The sequence below is a fragment of the Epinephelus fuscoguttatus genome, linkage group LG22 (assembly GCF_011397635.1).
Source record: "Epinephelus fuscoguttatus linkage group LG22, E.fuscoguttatus.final_Chr_v1".
NCBI classification, from domain to species: Eukaryota; Metazoa; Chordata; class Actinopteri; order Perciformes; family Serranidae; genus Epinephelus; species Epinephelus fuscoguttatus.
The window spans coordinates 36,302,377-36,322,960 of NC_064773.1; the positions used below are offsets into that span (position 1 = coordinate 36,302,377).

Consider the following 20,584-nt stretch of genomic DNA (forward strand, 5'->3'; position numbering starts at 1 on the left):
CTTTGTAAGTAATCAATAAAATCTTAAAATCAATTCTAAAAGCAACAGATAACCAGTGTAGGGAAGTCACGACTGGTGTGATGTGGTCATGTTTTCCAGTCGAGTAAAGTTTCTGGCAGCAGAGTTTTGGATGAGCTGGAGGTGTGAGAGGGATTTTTTTACTGATACCAGAGAGCAAGGAATTGCAGTAATCTAAATGACTAGTTATAAACGCATGAATAAAAGTTTCCAGATGTTTGTTGGAAAGGAATGATCTTATTCTTGAGATATTTCTGAGATGGTGGAAGCTGGATTCAACTACTGATTTTCCATGTTTGTCTAAACTGAGGGTTTGATCAAAAATGACACCAAGATTTCTGCAGTGTGAAGTTATTGAGTGGGACGGAGAACCAAGACTGTTTGACATTTGAATATTTGCACTATCTTGTCCGATGATTAATATCTCTGTCTTGCCATCATTAAGCTGCAGGAAGTTTTGTGACATCCACTTGTGAGTGTCCTGAGGGCAGTTTAGCAGGTTAGTCGTGTTTTGATAGTTGTTAGTTGGATCACAGCTTAAATAGATCCGAGTATCATCTGCAAACAAATGAAAACTGATGTTATGCCTGCGAATAACATGGCCAAGAGGGAGTATGTAAATTGAAAAGAGAATCGGACCTAGCACTGACCCCTGAGGAACCCCACAGTGGACATCTGTTGTACCAGACCTAGCGCTGACAATACCCACTCATTTCCCTGTAAATGAACCCCACCACCCCTGCCAGATTTTCTTGGCTGATAGGAAACAGTAACCAGGAGGGCAGGCTTTGAGTAGGGGGGCGGGATCGTCTTGTAACAGCCAAGATTCTGTGATCATGAAGAGAACAAGGTCATTTGACAAAATAAAATCATTACATAAAAAAGATTTATTTACCAGTGATCTTATATTTAGAAGAGCTGAGCGCAACTTGTTGGGATGTACTGACAAACACGTGAGGCCAGCTAACCCGAGTGAGCCCCCGCCCCCCCCTAGGAAAAGAAAAAAAAAAACAGGATTGAAATATATGTTTGCTTTATTATTACGCCAGTATCTACTCTGGACACACAGACAAAAGGATCACAATGTGCTCCTATGTAATTGTAAAAAAATTTTAAAAAAAGGTAGTTGTTGACCGAGTGGGGGAGGGGGTCCCTTGGGGGCAGGGGGGCTGCAGGGGTATACTTTACGGGCGTGCTGAGTGGAGGCTAATGTGTGAGCATGTATTAACAACTTGTTCTGTCAAATGTTATATGTAAAATATACAGTCAGTTAAAATGAACAGTTATTTATACATTTAAAAATAATGCCAGGCTTAAATAGAACTTGTTTTCCTTTATCACCTACAGATGGCTGAATAGCAGTGAACGGGCAGTGAGGTTTGGGGATACTTCTCCAAAGATGGTAATCTAGTTGTCTGTAAATAGCTGCAAGCCATGCCAGGTCTAGTTTCAGAGAGCACTTTGAAGGCCCACTGTATAAAATGATTTTTGTTTCTTTGCTTGTTTTTTTCTATTTTACTATAGATAGTTACTAAAATGAGTCATCCTCAAACAATACAATACTACTAAAAAGTAAAACCAATAATAACAATAATGAAATAAGCAAAAATAATATTAAGATTATATTGAAATTTTAAAACCTATTTACAGAGTGGAATGGTAGCCTAATAGATAACTTAGATACAATTCATTATTGTTTAGACACTTTATTACTGCTTAGATACTATTTAGCCTATTATTGTATTTACTTTTAGCATGTTCTACTTTTATCTACTGTAGGCTTTATGTTTTAATTTATTTAATAATGAAATTATATTATGTTAGGCCTACATCTTAATATTTTATGTAATTTATCATAGTTTAGTTCTTAACTCCAGTGTTTCCTCAGTGGGAGCGGTGTGCGCCGAGGGGGCGGCCGCTGGTTCTGTGGCGCTGGCGCTGGCGCTTGCTTGGGGTCCACTCTCCCCTGGTGGAGTGGAGGGTGGTCGGGTCGCTGGGGGCGGATGGCTCCATGTGATGGTGTTTCCCCTCTGGTTCTTCCATGCTCAGCCTTATTTTTTCCTTCTTATTTATTTATTTATTTATTTATTTATTAGTGGCGTTTGGATTCGGTTACGGCAGACGGACGGCAATTTGAAATGAAATGAAGCCCACAGACGGCTGACAGTAGCTACAAAACAGTAGTGGAACGGGCCCCATCCGCCCACAGCACAATGCCCTTAAAGTCCTACGCTATCAAAAGCTGGTAAAATACATTTATTTTATTTCATGGCCTTGACATTAACCTGTCATATTGCTGAGTTATCAAGGACACTTCCGTGTTTTTGTGTGTATACAGGAATGTTAAAGATATCACTGAGGAAAACAAGGTTGACGTGATGTTATTGAATCAGGGAATTCGTGTGGACACCACGAAAAAGGATCCTAATTGACTTTACATTGGCATTGTTTCTGTGGTACCGGCACGTAATTTCAACCCATTACGGGGCTGCCACCACGGAATGCAGTGTTAAGAGGTTGTGGTCATTTCACGTATTTCTGTGAGATCAGGTCCTCTTTGCTTGCGATTTAAAAACTTTTGCTTGCAGATCAGTCCTCTTTGCTTGCGAGTTAAAGTTTTGCTTGCAAGTTCAACTGCACTTAATTGGCGGGGTCGATGCTGATGGATGAGAGAAGAGTTTCTATTGGTGGGTTTGACGTGGCTACATACAGAGCAGGCTACACCCACGATTCCCTCTCTCCCACTGCAAACGCTTGACAGTCGGCATTACTGCTACATCCTGGGGCATCGATGGTAGTTCTGCCCTGGCTAAACAAAAGCAATCTACATGCACTAGTTCAAATAAAAAAATAATTGCTATTATTAGGCCTAGTCCACATGGACCCGTGTACTTTTGAAACCGTGTATTATTCTATCGGATTTGGCTGTATGGCCACATGCAACTGCACTTTTTGGCCCCAGAAATCGCGTTTCTTTGAAACCGGAGTCTAGGGTGAAGTTTTTGGAAGAAGTTTTTTCGGTGCCAGCAGTTGCGTGTAGATAGGATAACCGCAGTATTTTATTACCTGTCTCCATTGTTTGACGTCAGAGCGATGGTAAATTGCTCTTTTCTAAAAGTTTACTAACTACTATAATCCCACATCCTGTGTTAAATACAATGTATCTTAACTATATTTACAATGAAGCTTGATTCTGCCCTCTGCACTTAGCCCATATGTGCTATGGCAACAAGTAACAGCTGACGTTAGCGTTAGTTAGCTTAGCTCAATCGTCCGACAAACAATAACCCATAAAATTATAATTCAACATATTTAAACAAAATCAACAACAGCTACCAACAGTTACAGTCCTTACAACCTTAGCTAATGTGTTGTCACAGGTTAGATTCTCAAAATTAAAGTAATAACCGCTTAAATCCCTGAGGAACTACGCTAGCATTAGTGACGGTTGCATCCACTCGTATGCAGTTACCTTACGTTACAGTTCCCTCAAACAATATAACGAAGCACAATACAAACTATATAGACAAGTTATCTATTAAGGGTACACTACTGAAATCTTAAGGTGCTTAGGTGACATTTACCCACCTGAAAGAATAAATGAAAACAAACGGTGATTTTGCTGGTCTTCAGTAGCTTCACTCTAGGTGTAACTGCCAACTGAAGAATGCAGCGCAAACCAACCGTTTATATACCCAGATTTGCTCTTGTGCCTTTACTCAAATCACTTAGGCTTTAAATTGAATGGGGGGTATCTGTATGGTATCGGTAAAGATACAAAATTGATACCATATGCATAAAATAATGTCACAATTGAGTGGGCAGATACACATAAATACCCTATATGTCACACTAACTTTATTTGTGAGTGTGCTATCTGCTCTCTTTGGATGGAATATCCAGCTGCTCGACCTAACGACCAACGAAGGAGGCTGCTCCTGTTCCTAGCTACCCCAACTACACTACCACGAAAGCAGCGACAGGCCTGCCAATGGAGGTTCTGAATTCGGCCGGGTTGGACCTCCGTTGGCAGGCCTGTCGCTGCTTTTGTGGTAGTGTAGTTGGTCGTTCAGGTGCCTCTGCTGTTGAATTAGGTCGCGCTATTTTTGTGGATCGGGTTGTTTTTATTTTCTGCACTTCCCTATTCCAGTATTGACTCTGACTTCTGATTGGTTAAAATGGCCTTTTCGTTAGACGTTACATCGCCACCTAATGCTTTGCCATGTGTATTACATCACTTGGTAGCGGGTTTTGCGGTTTTATGTGGATATCATATATTTTTTATCACACCACGCGTGTGGACGAATTTATTTTGGAAACCAGAGCCCGAAAAACTTCGGTTTCCGAATTGATTTTCGCCACAGCTCCCACACTGAATTTCCCGTGAACTACAGAACTCCCATGTTGCTTTGCAAGCGTACTAGGCTGATGAGTAGAATTTAAGAAACAGGCTAAATGACATGATGTTGAACACTCTTATACAGTAGGTGGCGGTATGCACCTTTAAATTGTTTGCAATCCGCCAACCAAGAGAAGAAGAAAAAAAATGCTTTGCAAGCTGTCATTCCAATCGAGACTGGCCAAGAGACGTGTCTTACAGCTTTCAGTTTAGGCCCCGCCCACCAGGTTCAACTTTTTACTCGCAAAACTTTTTGACTTGCAAACGAAATAAAATGACTCGCAAACAAAACTTTAGGATTTGCAAACAAAACTTTACATTTTTTGACTGCAATATTGATACTTTTGCTCTCAAATCTTTTTTAGATTGCAGAACCCACTCTGTTTGATTGAATAATAAAGAAACATTATGCAGATTACTTTCAGGTCATCCAAAACAACTGAAAACCATGGACACAACAAATGTCATACTTACTCTTACATCACTATGGTTAATTGTAACTATTTAACTATTAAATGAATGTAATAATTAGATTCTCTTGTTGTCAGATGTATTCTATTATATTTCAGGAGTACAGGTAAACACATTATTACACTATTGTACTGGCAACATAAGGCTCGTTTTCACTGAGGAAGTTCCTGGTACTATTTGGGGGGCAGGAACTACTACAGGAACATCCTCTCGCTTGGCCCTCTCAACCGCCGTGTCTCCACTGAGAGAGCGGAGTAGGAGGAAGGTTCCTGTAAAGTTACCGGGCTCTGTAAAGTGACATAATCGTTGCGCGACCATTTTGGCTGGGGCGACGTAGGGGCGTAGGGGCGTAGGGGCACAGGGACGCTGTTAGCCGTTAGCGGTGTCTGTAATAACTCCGGTCATGGTCCATGAAAAAAATATTTTTTCCAGCGGATGTCTTAGTTACAACATGATTGAGCTAACTGGAGTAGTTTCATGTCGTATCCGATAATGGGAGGCTTTTAACAGGTGACGTCCTGATGTTAGCTTTGCTGCTGCTGTTAGCTGTCCCTGTCAGCTGATGCTTTCTAGACATAGTGATTTCCCAAAACTGAATAAATACCACACATAGCAACACAAAACTGCTTTGCTAGCTCAATCATGTTGTAACTAAGATATCCGCTGGAAAAAATATTTTTTTCACATAACGTTTATTGAGTTATTACAGACACCGCTAACAGCTAACAGTTAGCTGAGCTAATCTGCGATAACCATGTTGTTATTTACAAAACGTCACATCCCGCCTTGAGTATATCCACTCAGCACCAAGTAATCCCCAAGCCCCAGCCAGGAGTTTCTCAGGGCTGTTCTGAGTACCTACTCCGAGGCAGGGACATGTTTAGCCCCTGTAAAAGTTCTGGAACTCTGTCCTGTGGTGGAAACGGGCCTATTAAGAAGTAGACTTGGAGTTCTCTTTTTTTGTGAACAAGTTTTTATTCCAGATATCCATATCAATCTCAAAAGTAGAAAAAAAACAAAGAAAAAAAATGGATAAACAGTAAAATAATTTATTTGTTCGGTCTATAAAATGTAAGAAAATGGTATAAAATGTCAACCACTGTTTGCCAGATCCCAAGATGCAACCTAAAATGTCTTGTTTTGTCCCAAACAAATATCATAAAACATTACTGTTATATGTAGAAATATATATAATCTCACACAGACACTTCTCATCAACATACCATGGAAATGAACTGCATTTTACATATGGTTTTTCAGGTGCCTCTGGATCGCGCTCTCATTTTTGGTTTTAAATTTGGGGCAGAGAGGCCACCCAAACTCGGACAGTGAAAGTTGCGTGCCCCAGACTGGCTTTGTCACTCAAAATAGAGGGGTGCATCTGAAAAAAGGAGAAGTCAATCAACATTGATAGCTGGAAAACATACTGAACATCAACCATATTTTACCAATCTAAAGGACTCATGGTGGAGGAGGCACTACAGCTATTTATGTATCTACAGGTGTAAGTGCTTTGATTCATTACTGAAACATAATACAAATGTATTTTTTGCAGACACCCAGGGCTATGTATACGTTATTTATCTGACCCGGTTAACCCTCGGGGGTCGCTCTTGTCGTATACGACATGAGATGACTCATGAACCAAAAATTGGAAAAAATGGCTTGTGTGCAGTGAGTGTGTGCAAAGATGTTTTACACCACAACACACCAAAAAGCAGAGGAACACATATTAACCCTGCTGCAAACTACACATCTAACCCAGATAGCACACGTACATCTGGCCAACGTCGGCCTGAGGACGAAACATCGGCCCTGAATTTATAACATCTGACAAGAGTCACCCGCATGGGTGGATATCTTTAAATTTAATACTCATTTGGGGCATCAGTAGCATAGTGGATAGTGCCGGTGCCCCATGTACAGAGGCATTGCCTCACTGCAGCGGTCACAGGTTTGAGTCCGGCCTGCGACCCTTCGCTGCATGTCAGTCCCCAATCTCTTTCTCTGTCTCCCCATTTCACACACTGTCCTATCCATTAAAGGCAAAAGCCCAGAAAAATAATCTTTAAAAAAATTAATATTCTTTTGTCCGTTGTTGTTCAGTGCATACATCAATGTATGGTCACCAGGTCCCAATAAACCAAATGTGGGACAAAGAGTAGGTTTGTGAGGGACAATGTGGGACACCCGCCCCCAGCGCGAAGTTTAATCATCAGAGACTAAATACATTTATCATAAACTATACAGAGTCTACTGTATATTAACACTGGACTTTTTAAATTGCTGAAGTGTTTAGCAACACAAAGACTTGTGGTCAGTGGGATTTGAGGATTCTTAAAATAATATCTGTAGCCTACAGATGTGAAGCCCTGACTGTATCTGACTGATCTTTAATGAAAGCTGTTGTCTTGTATTTTTTTTTCGCTGAAAATATTAACCTTATAGTCAAACACTGTTTATTTAGCCCGTGTAGTTGAGGAGACAGGTCAAACTGATATGATGCTGATTTACAGGATAATTCATGTCAAATGGAGGTTAAATCATGAACATAAATTACAGATCACCTGTAAAACATTTTAATAAATTAATCTATCATAATTAAAACAACTGGAGACTGAAAACAAACTGACATATGGGTCTGATCACTTTTTTAATGAATTAATGAACCCCCCCGCTGCGGCCACCTGCTCTCGTCTACTTTCCAGGCGAGGCAGGCTATCAAGGAGGTTGAAATAGTTGCTATGTGGGGCGGGAGGGGCTGGCCCTAGCGCTTAAACGCACATGCGGTGCTACTATGACAATAAACAGAGCCGCTGCATGCAGCTTCTTCTCATTGGCCGGGGGGGGGGGGGATGCAAGTGTGGGTGACAACCAATCATGCGGGACATGGTCTCAGTTTGCGTGATGCGTGAAAAGACACAGAAATGCTGTGCAGTCCCGCGCAATGCGGGACATCTGGTCACCCTACATTAATGACCTCCCACCTGTGTGTGATGGTGTGGAGATCCTGATGTATGCAGATGACACAGTCTTATATGCACATGGGAAAGACCCTGATGAGGTTGCTAACAAATTATTATTAACTAAGTTGTGAAGTGGCTCAGTTACTCATGTCTCTCTTTGAATACTGAGAAGACTGTGACTATGAAAAGTGCTAGGCAAAAGTCTGCATTTTTGTGACCCATCCACCAACCCAACCTCTCTCCTTAGAAGTGCTTGGGACTGTTTCCCTGTTTATTGCCATCAGCGTCAAGTCATGTGATCGTGTGAATTTCCCCTCAGGGGATTAATAAACTATATAAAAATAAAATAAAAAATACAAGGGATATGTACGAATTTGCGTGCAGTGCTCTTCGTAGGGAAACATACGAAAAATTTGTGAGAACAGTTTGCAGTAATCTGTGAACTGTTCCTTTCTAAAATCAGTTTCAAAAATCCCATGTTGGTTGGGCACTAATCTTTACATACAGTCTATGGTGTTAACAGAACCAAAGCAACCACTGATGTAGTGAAATAAAACGTGTGAGGGTGCATAAAATGTAAAATTATGTGGTTGTGAAAAAATAGAGTAGCTGAGCAATGATAAAGACAGTTGAGCTGTAAATCACAGTAAATATACAAAAAGTTGATAAGAAGGTTTTTTTTTGTTTGTTTTTTTATGAATGCCCTTGGGAAATGATAGAAAAACAAGTAAAGGAGGTAAATTCAGTGGTGGGGATATAATAAATAAGATCTTTGGGAAACACTGGAATAAACACGCAAATATATTTTTGTTACATAAATATAGGGAAAAAAACAGGTCATCTTTAATCCCACATGTGCATCCAAATGAAAACTATGCCTGTGCAAATTATATCCAAACTATCTGCAGGGCTAGATACCATCAACGGTGTACTCTGGGTGAACCAATCCTTTATGAGAATTAAGAGACGCTCGGTGTGTGGGCATGTTTCATTTCACACTCTCTCTCTCACACACACACACACACACACACACACACACACACACACACACACACACTGCTCACAGCTCATGTTTTCCTGTCCCTGAGCATTGGGGGGAGTTCACACAAAGTGATAAGGCAGATGAAAAGAGTGCTGAGAAAGTAAGGAGCAAAAGATGAAGGGAGGAGAGGAATGAGGAGGCTCTGGACGAGGGAGAGGAGGAGGAGGTGAGGGAAGGTCCGTGACAGTACCAGCCACGGGCCTGATTTATGGACACCTGGGTGTGCAGCATGGCATGCTGGGTACAGGGAGGGAGTGTGAGGTTGCAGTAGAGGTGAAAGAGCGTGGCTCGTCATCTGCAGCATCAGACAGTGATGAAACACTGAGCTTTACAAAGAGTCGAGGTTCCTCCCTGAAGGAAACTTGCATATGCTAGCCATGCCTGGTCTTTAAAAACAACATTCATTGCATGTGGAAAAAAGGCTGCATCAGACCCTCAGGAATCCATGAAGAAGTCAGGAATATGAGTTACACATTTCATTTCCAGGAGGTTTGAAACATAAACAAACAGAATACTGAATGACTGGGAATGACTTAGCAGGTGCTGGTCTTTGCAAAGTTTTCTTCCTCTTGGGCACAAATTCTGCTCTAAATCATGAAGAGCTACGCCAACTACAAATCATACTTAGTGCCAACCATTTTCAAAAACAAATCAGGTTTAAGGTACATGCCAGGTGCATGAGAGTACCTATGAAAATCTATGTGCACAAAGTGAAACCTTTCCTGGAGATAGCTCATCTATCATGATATGTCGAAGTTGTGTTTTTGAGCAGTGACACATTCAAAAATTATTATTGTTTTTATTATTTAACTATCTACAATGGGACTTTCAAGGACATCAAACATTTGATAATTATCTGGAAACATATATTAAGCATTGATTAAAAAAAAGAAAAACGCAGACAATGACAACTGGACTACAGTATTCCCCCATGACAACTGAGCAAACTCCATTTGCTGATTAAAACTGTGACATGAGGTTGAAAGTTCAAGAAAAAGCTAGCAAGTGATCCTTGAGTTAAGAATGCACCAACCTGTTAGAGTTGTTCCTACTGGCAGTTCAAATCTAACTATCCACTATGGTGGATTCTCAAGCACATGTCAACACAGTGGAAAATAAAGTGTAGAAATCTCAAAATCAGAACGCAACAATGTAGGATTTCAGCAGTATATCGCTTTCAAGGTATACCGTGATATAAAAGTTGATGGTTATCATACCGTGTACATTTGCTTCAAGTCCCTGTACCAACCAAGTCAGGAGTACAAAGGTGCCAGTTCGCTTTTCTGGGCACTGCAAGTGACCGAGCCCCCAACTGCTTGGGGCACCTGTCCAGGCAGGCCCCTTGCTCTGACATCTCTCCATTAATACATGTATAGGTCCTGTTTGTGCGTGTGTGTATTTCTGGCCTGTGTGTATATGAAGTCAGAGTGAAAAAACAGAATTTCCCGTTGGGAATTGATCTTCTTTTTCTTCTTCTTCTTCTTCTTCCAACTTCAAAAGAACTGTGCACAGCATTGGGGGTAGGGCCCTATTCATTCTTATAAAAGTTGCTTAGTGGCAAATTAAGCCAAAAAAGTTTAACTTCCCTGTGTAAAATTACAGGGAACTAACTCTCTGCTTCCAATTCACTGGGCCCATAGAGCAGGCGCACAACAGACTTTCACCAGCCAAGTAGCTAACTTCTGGTTTAGCCCTCTGCTAACATGAATGTAGATAAAGAGTGCCACTTTCTAGACTTTCCAAATGTTATTAGACTGAATGGATTAAATCCTGACAGTGAAACGAATCACTTCACAGGAGTTGTGACGCTGAACTGAAATGAACTGAACTGTTCAACTGAATATGTAGCATCTCCATACTGACAAAAGTTTAAACATTTGTATTTGTGTGTGATCTAAACAGCTAACATTGGCTCAAGTGGGTAATCAATAATCCGGTTTTATACATCCAAAGAACTTATATCATAATGATCTGCTTGGTAACCAGACCAGGTATCTGTTTGAGACAGGTGTTTATACGTCAAAATGTGTAGCCACACCAGGCTAGTAAAAGGCACTGGGCTTTTAATAAGGACTAGGCTTTTATTATTATTATTATTTATTTCTACTTGTAAGTCAAGAAATGCTCTTCATTAGTACTCAAACTAGTGAGTGTGACAAACTTTACGGCCCCAAGTGACGCTGTCACCATAAAAACTAATACCAGCGACCATTTTCTTTTGAACTGGTCAAATAAACATGGCAAACTGTTCTGTCTGTTCTACTCTCACTCTATTTCTATGGTCACAATTTTTTGAACGTTAATAACTGTTAGGATACATTCAAAGGATTCAAATCTGTGTATTATATCTTCTTGGAATTTATGTTTTCTAATTTTTTAATTTGTTTCAAATCTGACACTTTGTGAGCCACATCCTCCAGCAGTAATTTGTAGCTGTAGTTGTAGTTATTGCAGTCACAGTCAGCTCCTGATCAGTGTTACTGAATTTCTATCCTGTATCACAAGTGGTCTGTAGTTTGATTCAGCCCTATTATATTACAAGGGGGCCCCTATTTTAACTTTGCTCTTAAATATTCTATTCCTGCCTATTTGTCTACCGTCCAGCTGTAGGAAAAGCCTCCCTACAGCTGAGTGGGTGAGGGCGGCTCAAGGTCATCTCCTGCCGCCACACCCTCCATGGGAACTGGGATGTTGATAAAGTTTTTTCCCCATCTATTGTTCTCTGTTCTCTCCCATGTACACCAGCCAGCCCAGACAGCAGACAAGTCTGCCAAGCAGGCAGCGTCTCACCAGGCCCCTGCTGGACGAACGGGCCAGGAACTTCCACTGCCCGTTATCTTGTAGGAAATGGACAAGTCATGAACCCGCAAATGCACAAGAGAGATGGTCTGCGTAGGGGTTAGGAAGTCCTGGAGAGGACTGATAACTTATGATCCTGCCTCCTTACTATAGTCCAGTTATTTCAACACTGATTCATTTGATCACTCAAATCAAAGCTGTGCAGTTTGAACATCCTGATTTTCTACCTCTTAGATGCTATTGGCTGCAGTTAGCAGGAACATTGTCGGAGGTAAAAGCTCTGGTTGAAAAGTGAAATGGTATGTCAGTGATTTCTTTCTTAACACATTGTACATGTTAGAAAATACTTGTGGTAAACATGTGCAAAGACGGTCAACTGTAGTGCTGAATAGAATAGAATAGAAACAGAATAGAATAGAAATAACTTTATTCATCCCCGAAAGCAAATTCAGCTGTCCAGCAGCTCATAAAAGACAAAGAACAACAACCACACTTCCCTTCATCAACAACAACACAGTGGTATTAAAACAGACCTAAAATAAAATAAGTTAAAATAAGTGCATAAATTGAAATTACATTAAAATAAAATTGTCCATTCCAGAGTCCAGCCAGCTGTGGCTAATGTAATGTGTGTAAATGTGTGTGTGACTGGATTCAGGAGGTGTTAAATAGCCTTATTGCCGTGTGGACAAAGGATCTCCTGAAGTGTTCTATTCTGCAACGCAGTGAGACGAGCCGACTGCTGCAGCTGCTCCTCTGTCGCTCCAGGAAGCTGTGGAGAGGGTGTCTGCTATTGTGCATTATAGCTTTCAGTTTGTTCAATGCACCCCTCTCCACCACAGTTCTTAGTGGGTCCAATCTCCTCCCGAGCACTGAGCTAGCTTTTTTAACCAGCTTGTCTAATCGCTTGGTGTTTTTGTCTGTCAAGCTGCTTCCACAACACACTGCAGCGTAGAGAAATGCACTGGCCACCACTGTGTGATAGAACATGGTTAACATCTCCACAGACACATCAAAGGACCTCAAAATCCGCAAGAAGAACAGGCAGCTTTGCCCCCACCTGTAGAGGGCGTCAGTATTAGAAGACCAGTCCAGCTTATCATCCAAGAGGACCCCCAGATATTTGTAGGTGTGGACCACCTCAATATCCTCCCCCTGTATGGAGACTGGTTAATGGGGTGATCTCTTCCTCCTGAAATCCACAACGATCTCCTTGGTTTTGGTTGTGTTCAGGTGGAGACAGCACTTACTGCACCAGTCCCTGAAGGCATCAACAAGGTCACTGTACTCCCGCTCCCGATCTCTCCTGATACAAGCCACAATAGCTGTATCAGCTATTATTTTTGTATGTGGCAGGACTCTGAGTTGTACTTAAAGTCTGCTGTGTAGAGTGTGAACAGGAATGGTGCTAAAACAGTTCCCTGTGGAGCACCAGTGTTGCTCCTGACCATCCCAGAGACACAGCTTCCATCCCAGAGGCCACTCTGTCAAGTAGTCTGTTATCCATTAGGTCAGGAAGCGATATACTCCCATCCCATGTGCTCCTGATAGGCAAACTGGAGGTGGTCCACAGCATCAGTGACCTCTGACTTCAGGAAATGGAGGACCGGGCACTCCAGGGTCTTCATAATGTAAGGCCACTGGTCGGTAGTCATTTAACCCTGCCCAGCACCCCACTTTGGGCACTGGTAAGAGACACGTTGTTTTCCACTGCCTGTTCCTGTTGAAGATCCACTGAAGGGGCTCCGCTAGCTGGGCTGCACAGTCTTTCAGGAGCCTTGGACACACTCCATCTGGGCCTGCAACTTTCCCTGGACTCCGCCCTAACCTCGTCTGCTGTAAAGGACAGTGGTAGTTGGCCTTGGGTGGTAGATGTTGTAGCTATAGCTGCAGTAGTGGGGGAGGGGCTACTTTCAGGTGACAGTGGAGCAGGAGCAGCAGGTGACACTGTGGAAGGGGGATGCAGGGGAAGGGTGAACACTGCCCTCTGGACACATTTTCCCATATGTTGACAAGATAATGGCCGCGTTTCCCAGATCGCTCTTATCTTAAGAAGATCTTTCACTAAGAAGGAGTTGTAAGATCGAGCTGACCCACTCTTAACAGTCTTCTTAGCAACCAAACGATCACAGATCCAGCCGCAGCAGGCACATTAATATTACACTGAGCAAGGAGATATTAAAACAGTGCACACTGTATATATTTTGATCTATTTCATACTTCAGATTTATATTGTTTGGCGTTAATTGGTGACAGAAAAGAACAAATTTCATTCTGCAGGGAAACGTGTGTCCTTACTGTGCATATTGAATCTTGAATCTATGTTTGATGAAGACCCTGTGTGCGCTCAGGGCTGTGGAACAAGTTACGCACCGAAATCTGGCAGAAGAAAAAAAAAATTAGACACCTGATCTTGTAATTACGAGATCTTTTCTCATAATTACGAGATCAGGATCTCATAATTATGAGATCAGGATCTCGTAATTACGAGATAAGGTGTCTAATTTTTTTTTTTATCCAGTGAATGCAATGTGATTACGTACTGTTAAATACCACAATCATATAAACACAAGCTAAACAGCTGTCACTAATGATCTTTTACCACTTTGTAGTTTGTTCTTTGGCTCAAGTGGAGTGTGTGCTTTGTGCTACTGGGAAAGCTTCTAAAGAATTTCTATCGTTTCGCAGTCGCTTAATCTTCATTTTAGCTCCTTCAGCGGACAAACCTCAAGCATCTCAGAGCAGCATAATTTTAAATACTTGGTGATTTTTTTAATAATTGTATGTGTGTGTATATGTGTGTTGGGACCAAATGAAACACAATAAAGAAAAAATATATAATTTTTTTGACAGTGTGTCTCTTTGGGGGGTGGGAGTAGGAGGGGGACCCCAGGGGAAGATTGCCTAAGGCACCAAATTTGCTAGGTCCGGCAATGTTCGTGTGTGCTAGAAAAATACATGATCATTCAATCTGCAGAATGTACAAGAACAGTTTACTTTATTTGTAATAAAACAGTGGACATTGTGAAGACACAGAACATACCCATTTTAAGTCCCAGTCTCATATCTGTGCTGCAGTCAGTTAGCCTAGCTAACCAGAGACTGGCTTGTAACTTCCTGATGTCTCAGCTGGTTGTCTGGCAACCTCACTGTGATGACAAAACTTCAGAAAGTAACTGCGGAAAGGAAGAAAAAGTCCTGCACATAACCTCCTGTCAAACCACAATCAGTTTTTGTTTCATGCACACAAAATTTGACTCACAGCCTAAACGGTAAGACAGTATGGACCTTTTCATCTACTTCTCAGCATAAGAAAGTAAAAGAACAAAAGTGGCTCTTTTGGAGATTGAGAAACAACTCCTAGGTTCTGTGTGACCACTGTGAGAGGACCAATGTTGCATTCTGACATCTGCAGTTCAATAGCAACCATGTTTTCTCCTCCATCACCTTATGACAAAGTAACAACTGCAACCTGCAGACTGATCTGAAGTTCTGGCTTTCCAAAAGTTACCGAGTATGATAGATGAAATCACAATAACTCATTTTAAAGAAATAAATTCACAAAGGTACATTTCACATGAAAACTGCAAACAACACATGTCTAAGCTTTTAGCCCTACTCCTGATAACAGGCTGTTAATCATACAGACACATATGCATATGCATATTCACATGCACAAAAACATGTCACACTTTTATTTTTAGAAAAAGTGCTGACAGCCTTCAGATTGAGTTATGGGGCCGTGTCACATGTTTTCTTTTTTTTCACATGCTCAAAAAATAAAAGCATCCCATCTGAATCCACCTACTGAAGTGGTGAGAAAGCAGCAGGTGCATAATTAAAGAAAAACACTTTCCTCACCTCTCAGCCTGGGAGGGAGGTCAGGGTGCACTTCATTATTCAGCCTCCTTCTCCGCAGCCACAGGCTATTGGACAACTCTGTGCGTGCGTGTGCGTGTGTGTGTGTGTGTGTGTGTGTGTGTGTGTGTGTGTTTGGAGGGAGGGGGGCATTGGGGACCCTTTTACTGTGGGGTGGTGGGAGGCAGCAGGGCAGGGCAGGGACTCCAACTGCGCCATTACTGATTTCCTACAGATTACATGTGGTTCACACAGTAACAACGGGCATGTACACTTCCCAAACAGGTCAACACAGTAACACAGAGAAAAAAACACCTGGGGGAGTTGTCCAATTCAGAGGATCTTACTCTCCTCAATTTGTGCACAAATTAAGACACAAAGGAGCAGAGGAAGACAAAAAGGCTCTGGTTGCCGTATGTTTCAAGGTTAGCACTCTTCTTCAGGTTGCATCAACTGATGCTGTTTGCGTTCTCTTTGCTTCTTACAGCCTGAGTTTGTGCACAAATTAAGTAAAAAAAAACAAAAACTCCCCACCCTTATTCCCTACAAGATTTTATACATACAAACTGTAACCTACATTGTACAACAAGTGATCATTCCTATAGATAATGAAATCAGGTATGTCAATCAATCAATCAATTTTATTTATAAAGCCCAATATTACAAATCACAATTTGCCTCACAGGGCTTTACAGCATACGACATCCCTCTGGACCCTCACAGCGGATAAGGAAAAACTCCCCCTGAAAAACCCTTTAACGGGGAAAATGTGAAGATATTAAAATAGTAAAATGACCAACATTATAAGAAATGCAATCATGCTTTCTGTAAAAAAAACAAACAAACAAACAAACAAACAAAAAAACATCTCCATGAGTCCAATTAGTTTGAATCTAGCAATTAAAAATGGTATAACTTTACATTACAAGGCAGTATAGCGGTAGGAAACTGCACTGCAGTTACATTTACTTGAGTACCATTCAAAACCCAATTATGTTCCAAACACAAAAAAGGGGAAAAATGTTGAAATAGTGGATTTATACTCATAAATCATTACAAAAGTCTTTTTTCTGATTTGGATACGTATTTATATTATATTTTCTGTCCATTCCAATGGACTGACAATCTTAACATATAACAAATAACAATAAATAGTTATTTTTCATGAATAGTTAGCTCATATCAGTGAATAAAATGACACTTTTAAACACACTACATATATAATTTGTATTCATCGTCACAAATCAAAATATCTTTAATTTCTGAATTATTCTGTGGACACTGTTAATAAAATGCATTATAAGCTAATTGTGTCATTAGAAAATAAAACCAGAACAATATTTCTCTATTTAAACTATATTTTCCTATTCATGATGCTCAGATCCACCATCCACTCCAATGCATGGATACTTTTGAAAAAGATAAAAGCTAAAAATCTTTCAATGATTTTTTGACAAATGTAGTAACATAAGTGATATAACATCTCATGGTTACTTTAAACACAGTTTAAACAAAAATTATGAACTTCAACAATATGATTAATAGAGTGAAATGTACCTCGTCTTTTCTCCTTGCCTCGGTTGGCCATACTTATTAAAAAAGTCTAATACAATATAAAAATCTGTTGCTTTTTCAGTCCACTAGTTCTATGTTGCTGCAATAAAAACAACAGACCTGAGGTAAATTAACTGAAAACTTTATCTCATTAGATAAAAACAGACGATTATATTTTTTTCTTAATTAGCAGTTGAAAAAGGTTATAAATTGAAATTTACCGGAATCTGTTATTGCAATACTCTGCATATGGCAAACATTTTAAATCGCAATGATATTGTATTCAATCAATCAATCAATTTTATTTATAAAGCCCAATATCGCAAATCACAATTTGCCTCACAGGGCTTTACAGCATACGACATCCCTCTGTCCTTAAGACCCTCACAGCGGATAAGGAAAAACTCCCCCCAAAAAAACCCTTTAACGGGGAAAAAAAAACGGTAGAAACCTCAGGAAGAGCAACTGAGGAGGGATCCCTCTTCCAGGACGGACAGACGTGCAATAGATGTCGTACAGAACAGATCAACATGATAAATTAACAGTAATCCATATGACACAGAGAGAGAGAGAGAGAGAGAGAGAGAGGCTGTTGTGGCTTCACAATAATAATCTATCATATAGGGGGCCTTTTTGTGATTCCCACACCTTCTACTTAGGGGTATCAAATATACAGCCTGCGGGCCAGAACCGGCCCCCAACTGGTCCAACTGGATGACTTTGTAAAGTGTGAAAATTGCAGAGACATCGTTAAGTCCAGTTTTTCAATAAAATGCTTATGCAGGAGCTGCCAGTGGAAAATGTCTTTGTCAAAAAGGAGAAAAGTGGACACAGAAGGTTGGGTTATCTGAGAAAAATGGACCTCTTCCTCTTTCTTCACAGAGGGAAATTTGGAGCCATTGTGCTTGGTGTGTTCAGAACACCATTCAGTGCTCAAGCAATATATTATTCACTGCTACTATCAGACTACAAGAACTTGCAAGGCGAACTGAGAATGGAAAAGATACATGAACTGCTGCCAGGTTTGAGGAAATATTAGTCTGTTTTTATTGTTCTTATTACTAACCAAATAACATCAGCGTCAAAGCCGTACTCAGAGGGTGAGTTTGTGAAGATATGATTGCTGAAAAACAGACATATTGTGCAATTTGCACTCATACATTTTGAGACATTTCAGGCTGTTCGTCATGTGTTTGTAAATGGATGGACTTTTTTTTAGAATGTTGGTCTTCACACTAAAATAAAGGGGGTAGTTAAGAGGTTTTGTTATTGGTCTTGGTCTGGCCCACTTGAGATCGATTTGGGCTGTATGTGGCCCATGAACTAAAATAAGCTTGACACCCCTGACTCAGTAGGACTCAGTACACTCTAAAAAATGATTTATGGGGTTAATGGATAAGACAGTTAAAACGATTTTCAGCATAAAAAACCCCAATAAGGTCTGTTTCATTAACGTGTTTTTTCTTACTTTAGGAAGTTCCACACATTCAAAAGCATTTTCGACATTTTTTTGTAGGACGGAATTAAAATAATGAGGTTTGAAACTCTTAAATAAAATAGTTTGACCACTAAATATCACCACAGCTTTTGAATAAATATTAACTTAATTCAACTCAAAAGCAAATCATGTTGGTTGTACTAAACTCACTGAGTTTGTCAGACTCATAGGATTGACTCAATAATGCCAGAGTTGGAACTACTTAAAAGGATGCATGCAAATTGTTACCTTCATTCTTTTTTTTTTTTTTTTTTTAAATTGAACCAATTGATTCATTTCTAGAGTGTAGGACTTTTACATGTATTAGAGAATGTTCTACATTGTTGTATTTGTACTTTAAGTGAAGGATACTTCCTCCACCACTACCTGACATCGACTTTTACTATTGATAGTTAAGTAGCCGCATTATGCTGTATCTCTGTATTTTCATTCATTCATTCATTTTGTAACCGCTTCATCCTCTTGAGGGTCGCGGGGGGGCTGGAGCCTATCCCAGCTGACATCGGGCGAGAGGCAGGGTACACCCTGGACAGGTCGCCAGACTATCGCAGGGCTGACACATAGAGACACACAACCATTCACGCTCACATTCACACCTATGGACAATTTAGAGTTACCAATTAACCTAGTCCCCAATCTGCATGTCTTTGGACTGTGGGAGGAAGCCGGAGTGCCCGGAGAGAACCCACGCTGACACAGGGAGAACATGCAAACTCCGCACAGAAGGGCTCCCACGCCCGGGATCGAACCGGCAACCCTCTTGCTGTGAGGCGAGAGTGCTAACCACCACACCACCGTGCCGCCCCTCTGTATTTTCAATTAAGTGAAATTTAAAAATCAGAACTTTTACTCGTAATGGAGTATTTTTAGGTTAAAATGTGGCTACTCTTGATAAGATACAACATCTGGAAACATCATCCACCGCTGACTACAACTATGATCAAACGAGAGGTCAGATTATTCTAAGAGTATATTGTACGCACCTGTTGCTGCATCACGCTGCCCACATTGTCTGTTACACACTGTTCTGTCTTTAAAGAAAGAAGCAGTGATGTCCTGCAGCTGCTGCACAAACACACTAATACTGCTTTCACTCCCCAAAACAAAACAAATCCGGACACCCTGTTATTTATTCCGGAGACAGATCGGATATCACAGAGAAAAAATCATGTTCCAGCACGTTAACGCTGCGGAACCATTACAAGTGTATATGGAGTTTAAATGTAATTGTAGGGTACTCACTGAGTAAAAGCAGCAGACACGTGATCCTCATGATGGCTCTCATTCTGTTTCTGCACGCTTCTTCCCCAAGATGGAATCGTCCTTCATGCAGCGCAGCACGACAATCCGTTCCTCAGTATTTGGAGAGGGATGATAAACCCACTGACTGACGCCGTCCTGTCACGCTTTTCTCCTTCACTTTATATCTCAAGTAAATGATCTCGCCCAACGTATTGTTCACTATTTTCCTTCTTCTCTTAAACTCAAAGCCAAGAATGCTTTTGTTAGTCTCTGCTGCTTCTTTCTCTTCTCTGTGCGCAGAGTTGGAGATTTGGGGGATCTGCGGTTTCCTTGGCTGTGGATCTGTAGCTTAGGGTCTCTCCCTCTCCCTCACTCACACTCTCTCTCTCTCTCTCTCTCTCTCTCTCTCTCTCTCTCTGTGTGTATGCGTGCTCGCGCGTGCGTGTGTTTGTGTGTGTGTGTGTGTGTGTGTGTGTGTGTGTGTGTGTGTGTGTGTGAGAGTGTGTGTCTCCCACAGTGGGTGGCTTGATGTTGTATTGTGCTCAGCCAAAGTGTTGAGCTGTTACCAGACAGAGCAGCACTGCCCTGCCTCCCTTATCATGAGGAACCAGGGGCAGACCCAGTCCAGTCCAATCCCAGAGCTGTGGACTCTCTGCTGCAGGGACACTTTGAATAACAAAGGAAGCTGTAAGACAATGTGTTCCCCTGCTTTTCATTCATTCCTAAAATGGTCCACG

The 20,584-nt window shown here is 41.0% G+C and overlaps 1 protein-coding gene across 2 annotated transcripts in view; it reads right to left on the bottom strand.

The window, feature by feature from the left end:
* The window catches only part of podxl (podocalyxin-like), a 70,019-nt gene extending 49,806 nt beyond the window's left edge, over positions 1 to 20,213 (bottom strand). Inside the window, exon 1 of one of the 2 annotated variants that reach the window (XM_049567090.1) lies at positions 19,848 to 20,213. In XM_049567090.1, the coding sequence (XP_049423047.1) occupies positions 19,848 to 19,890 (43 nt within the window). In that variant the 5' untranslated portion in view covers positions 19,891 to 20,213. The remainder of the gene's footprint in view (positions 1 to 19,847) is intronic. The other variant, XM_049567089.1, reaches the window with a different exon arrangement.
* Positions 20,214 to 20,584: the final 371 nt, after the last annotated feature.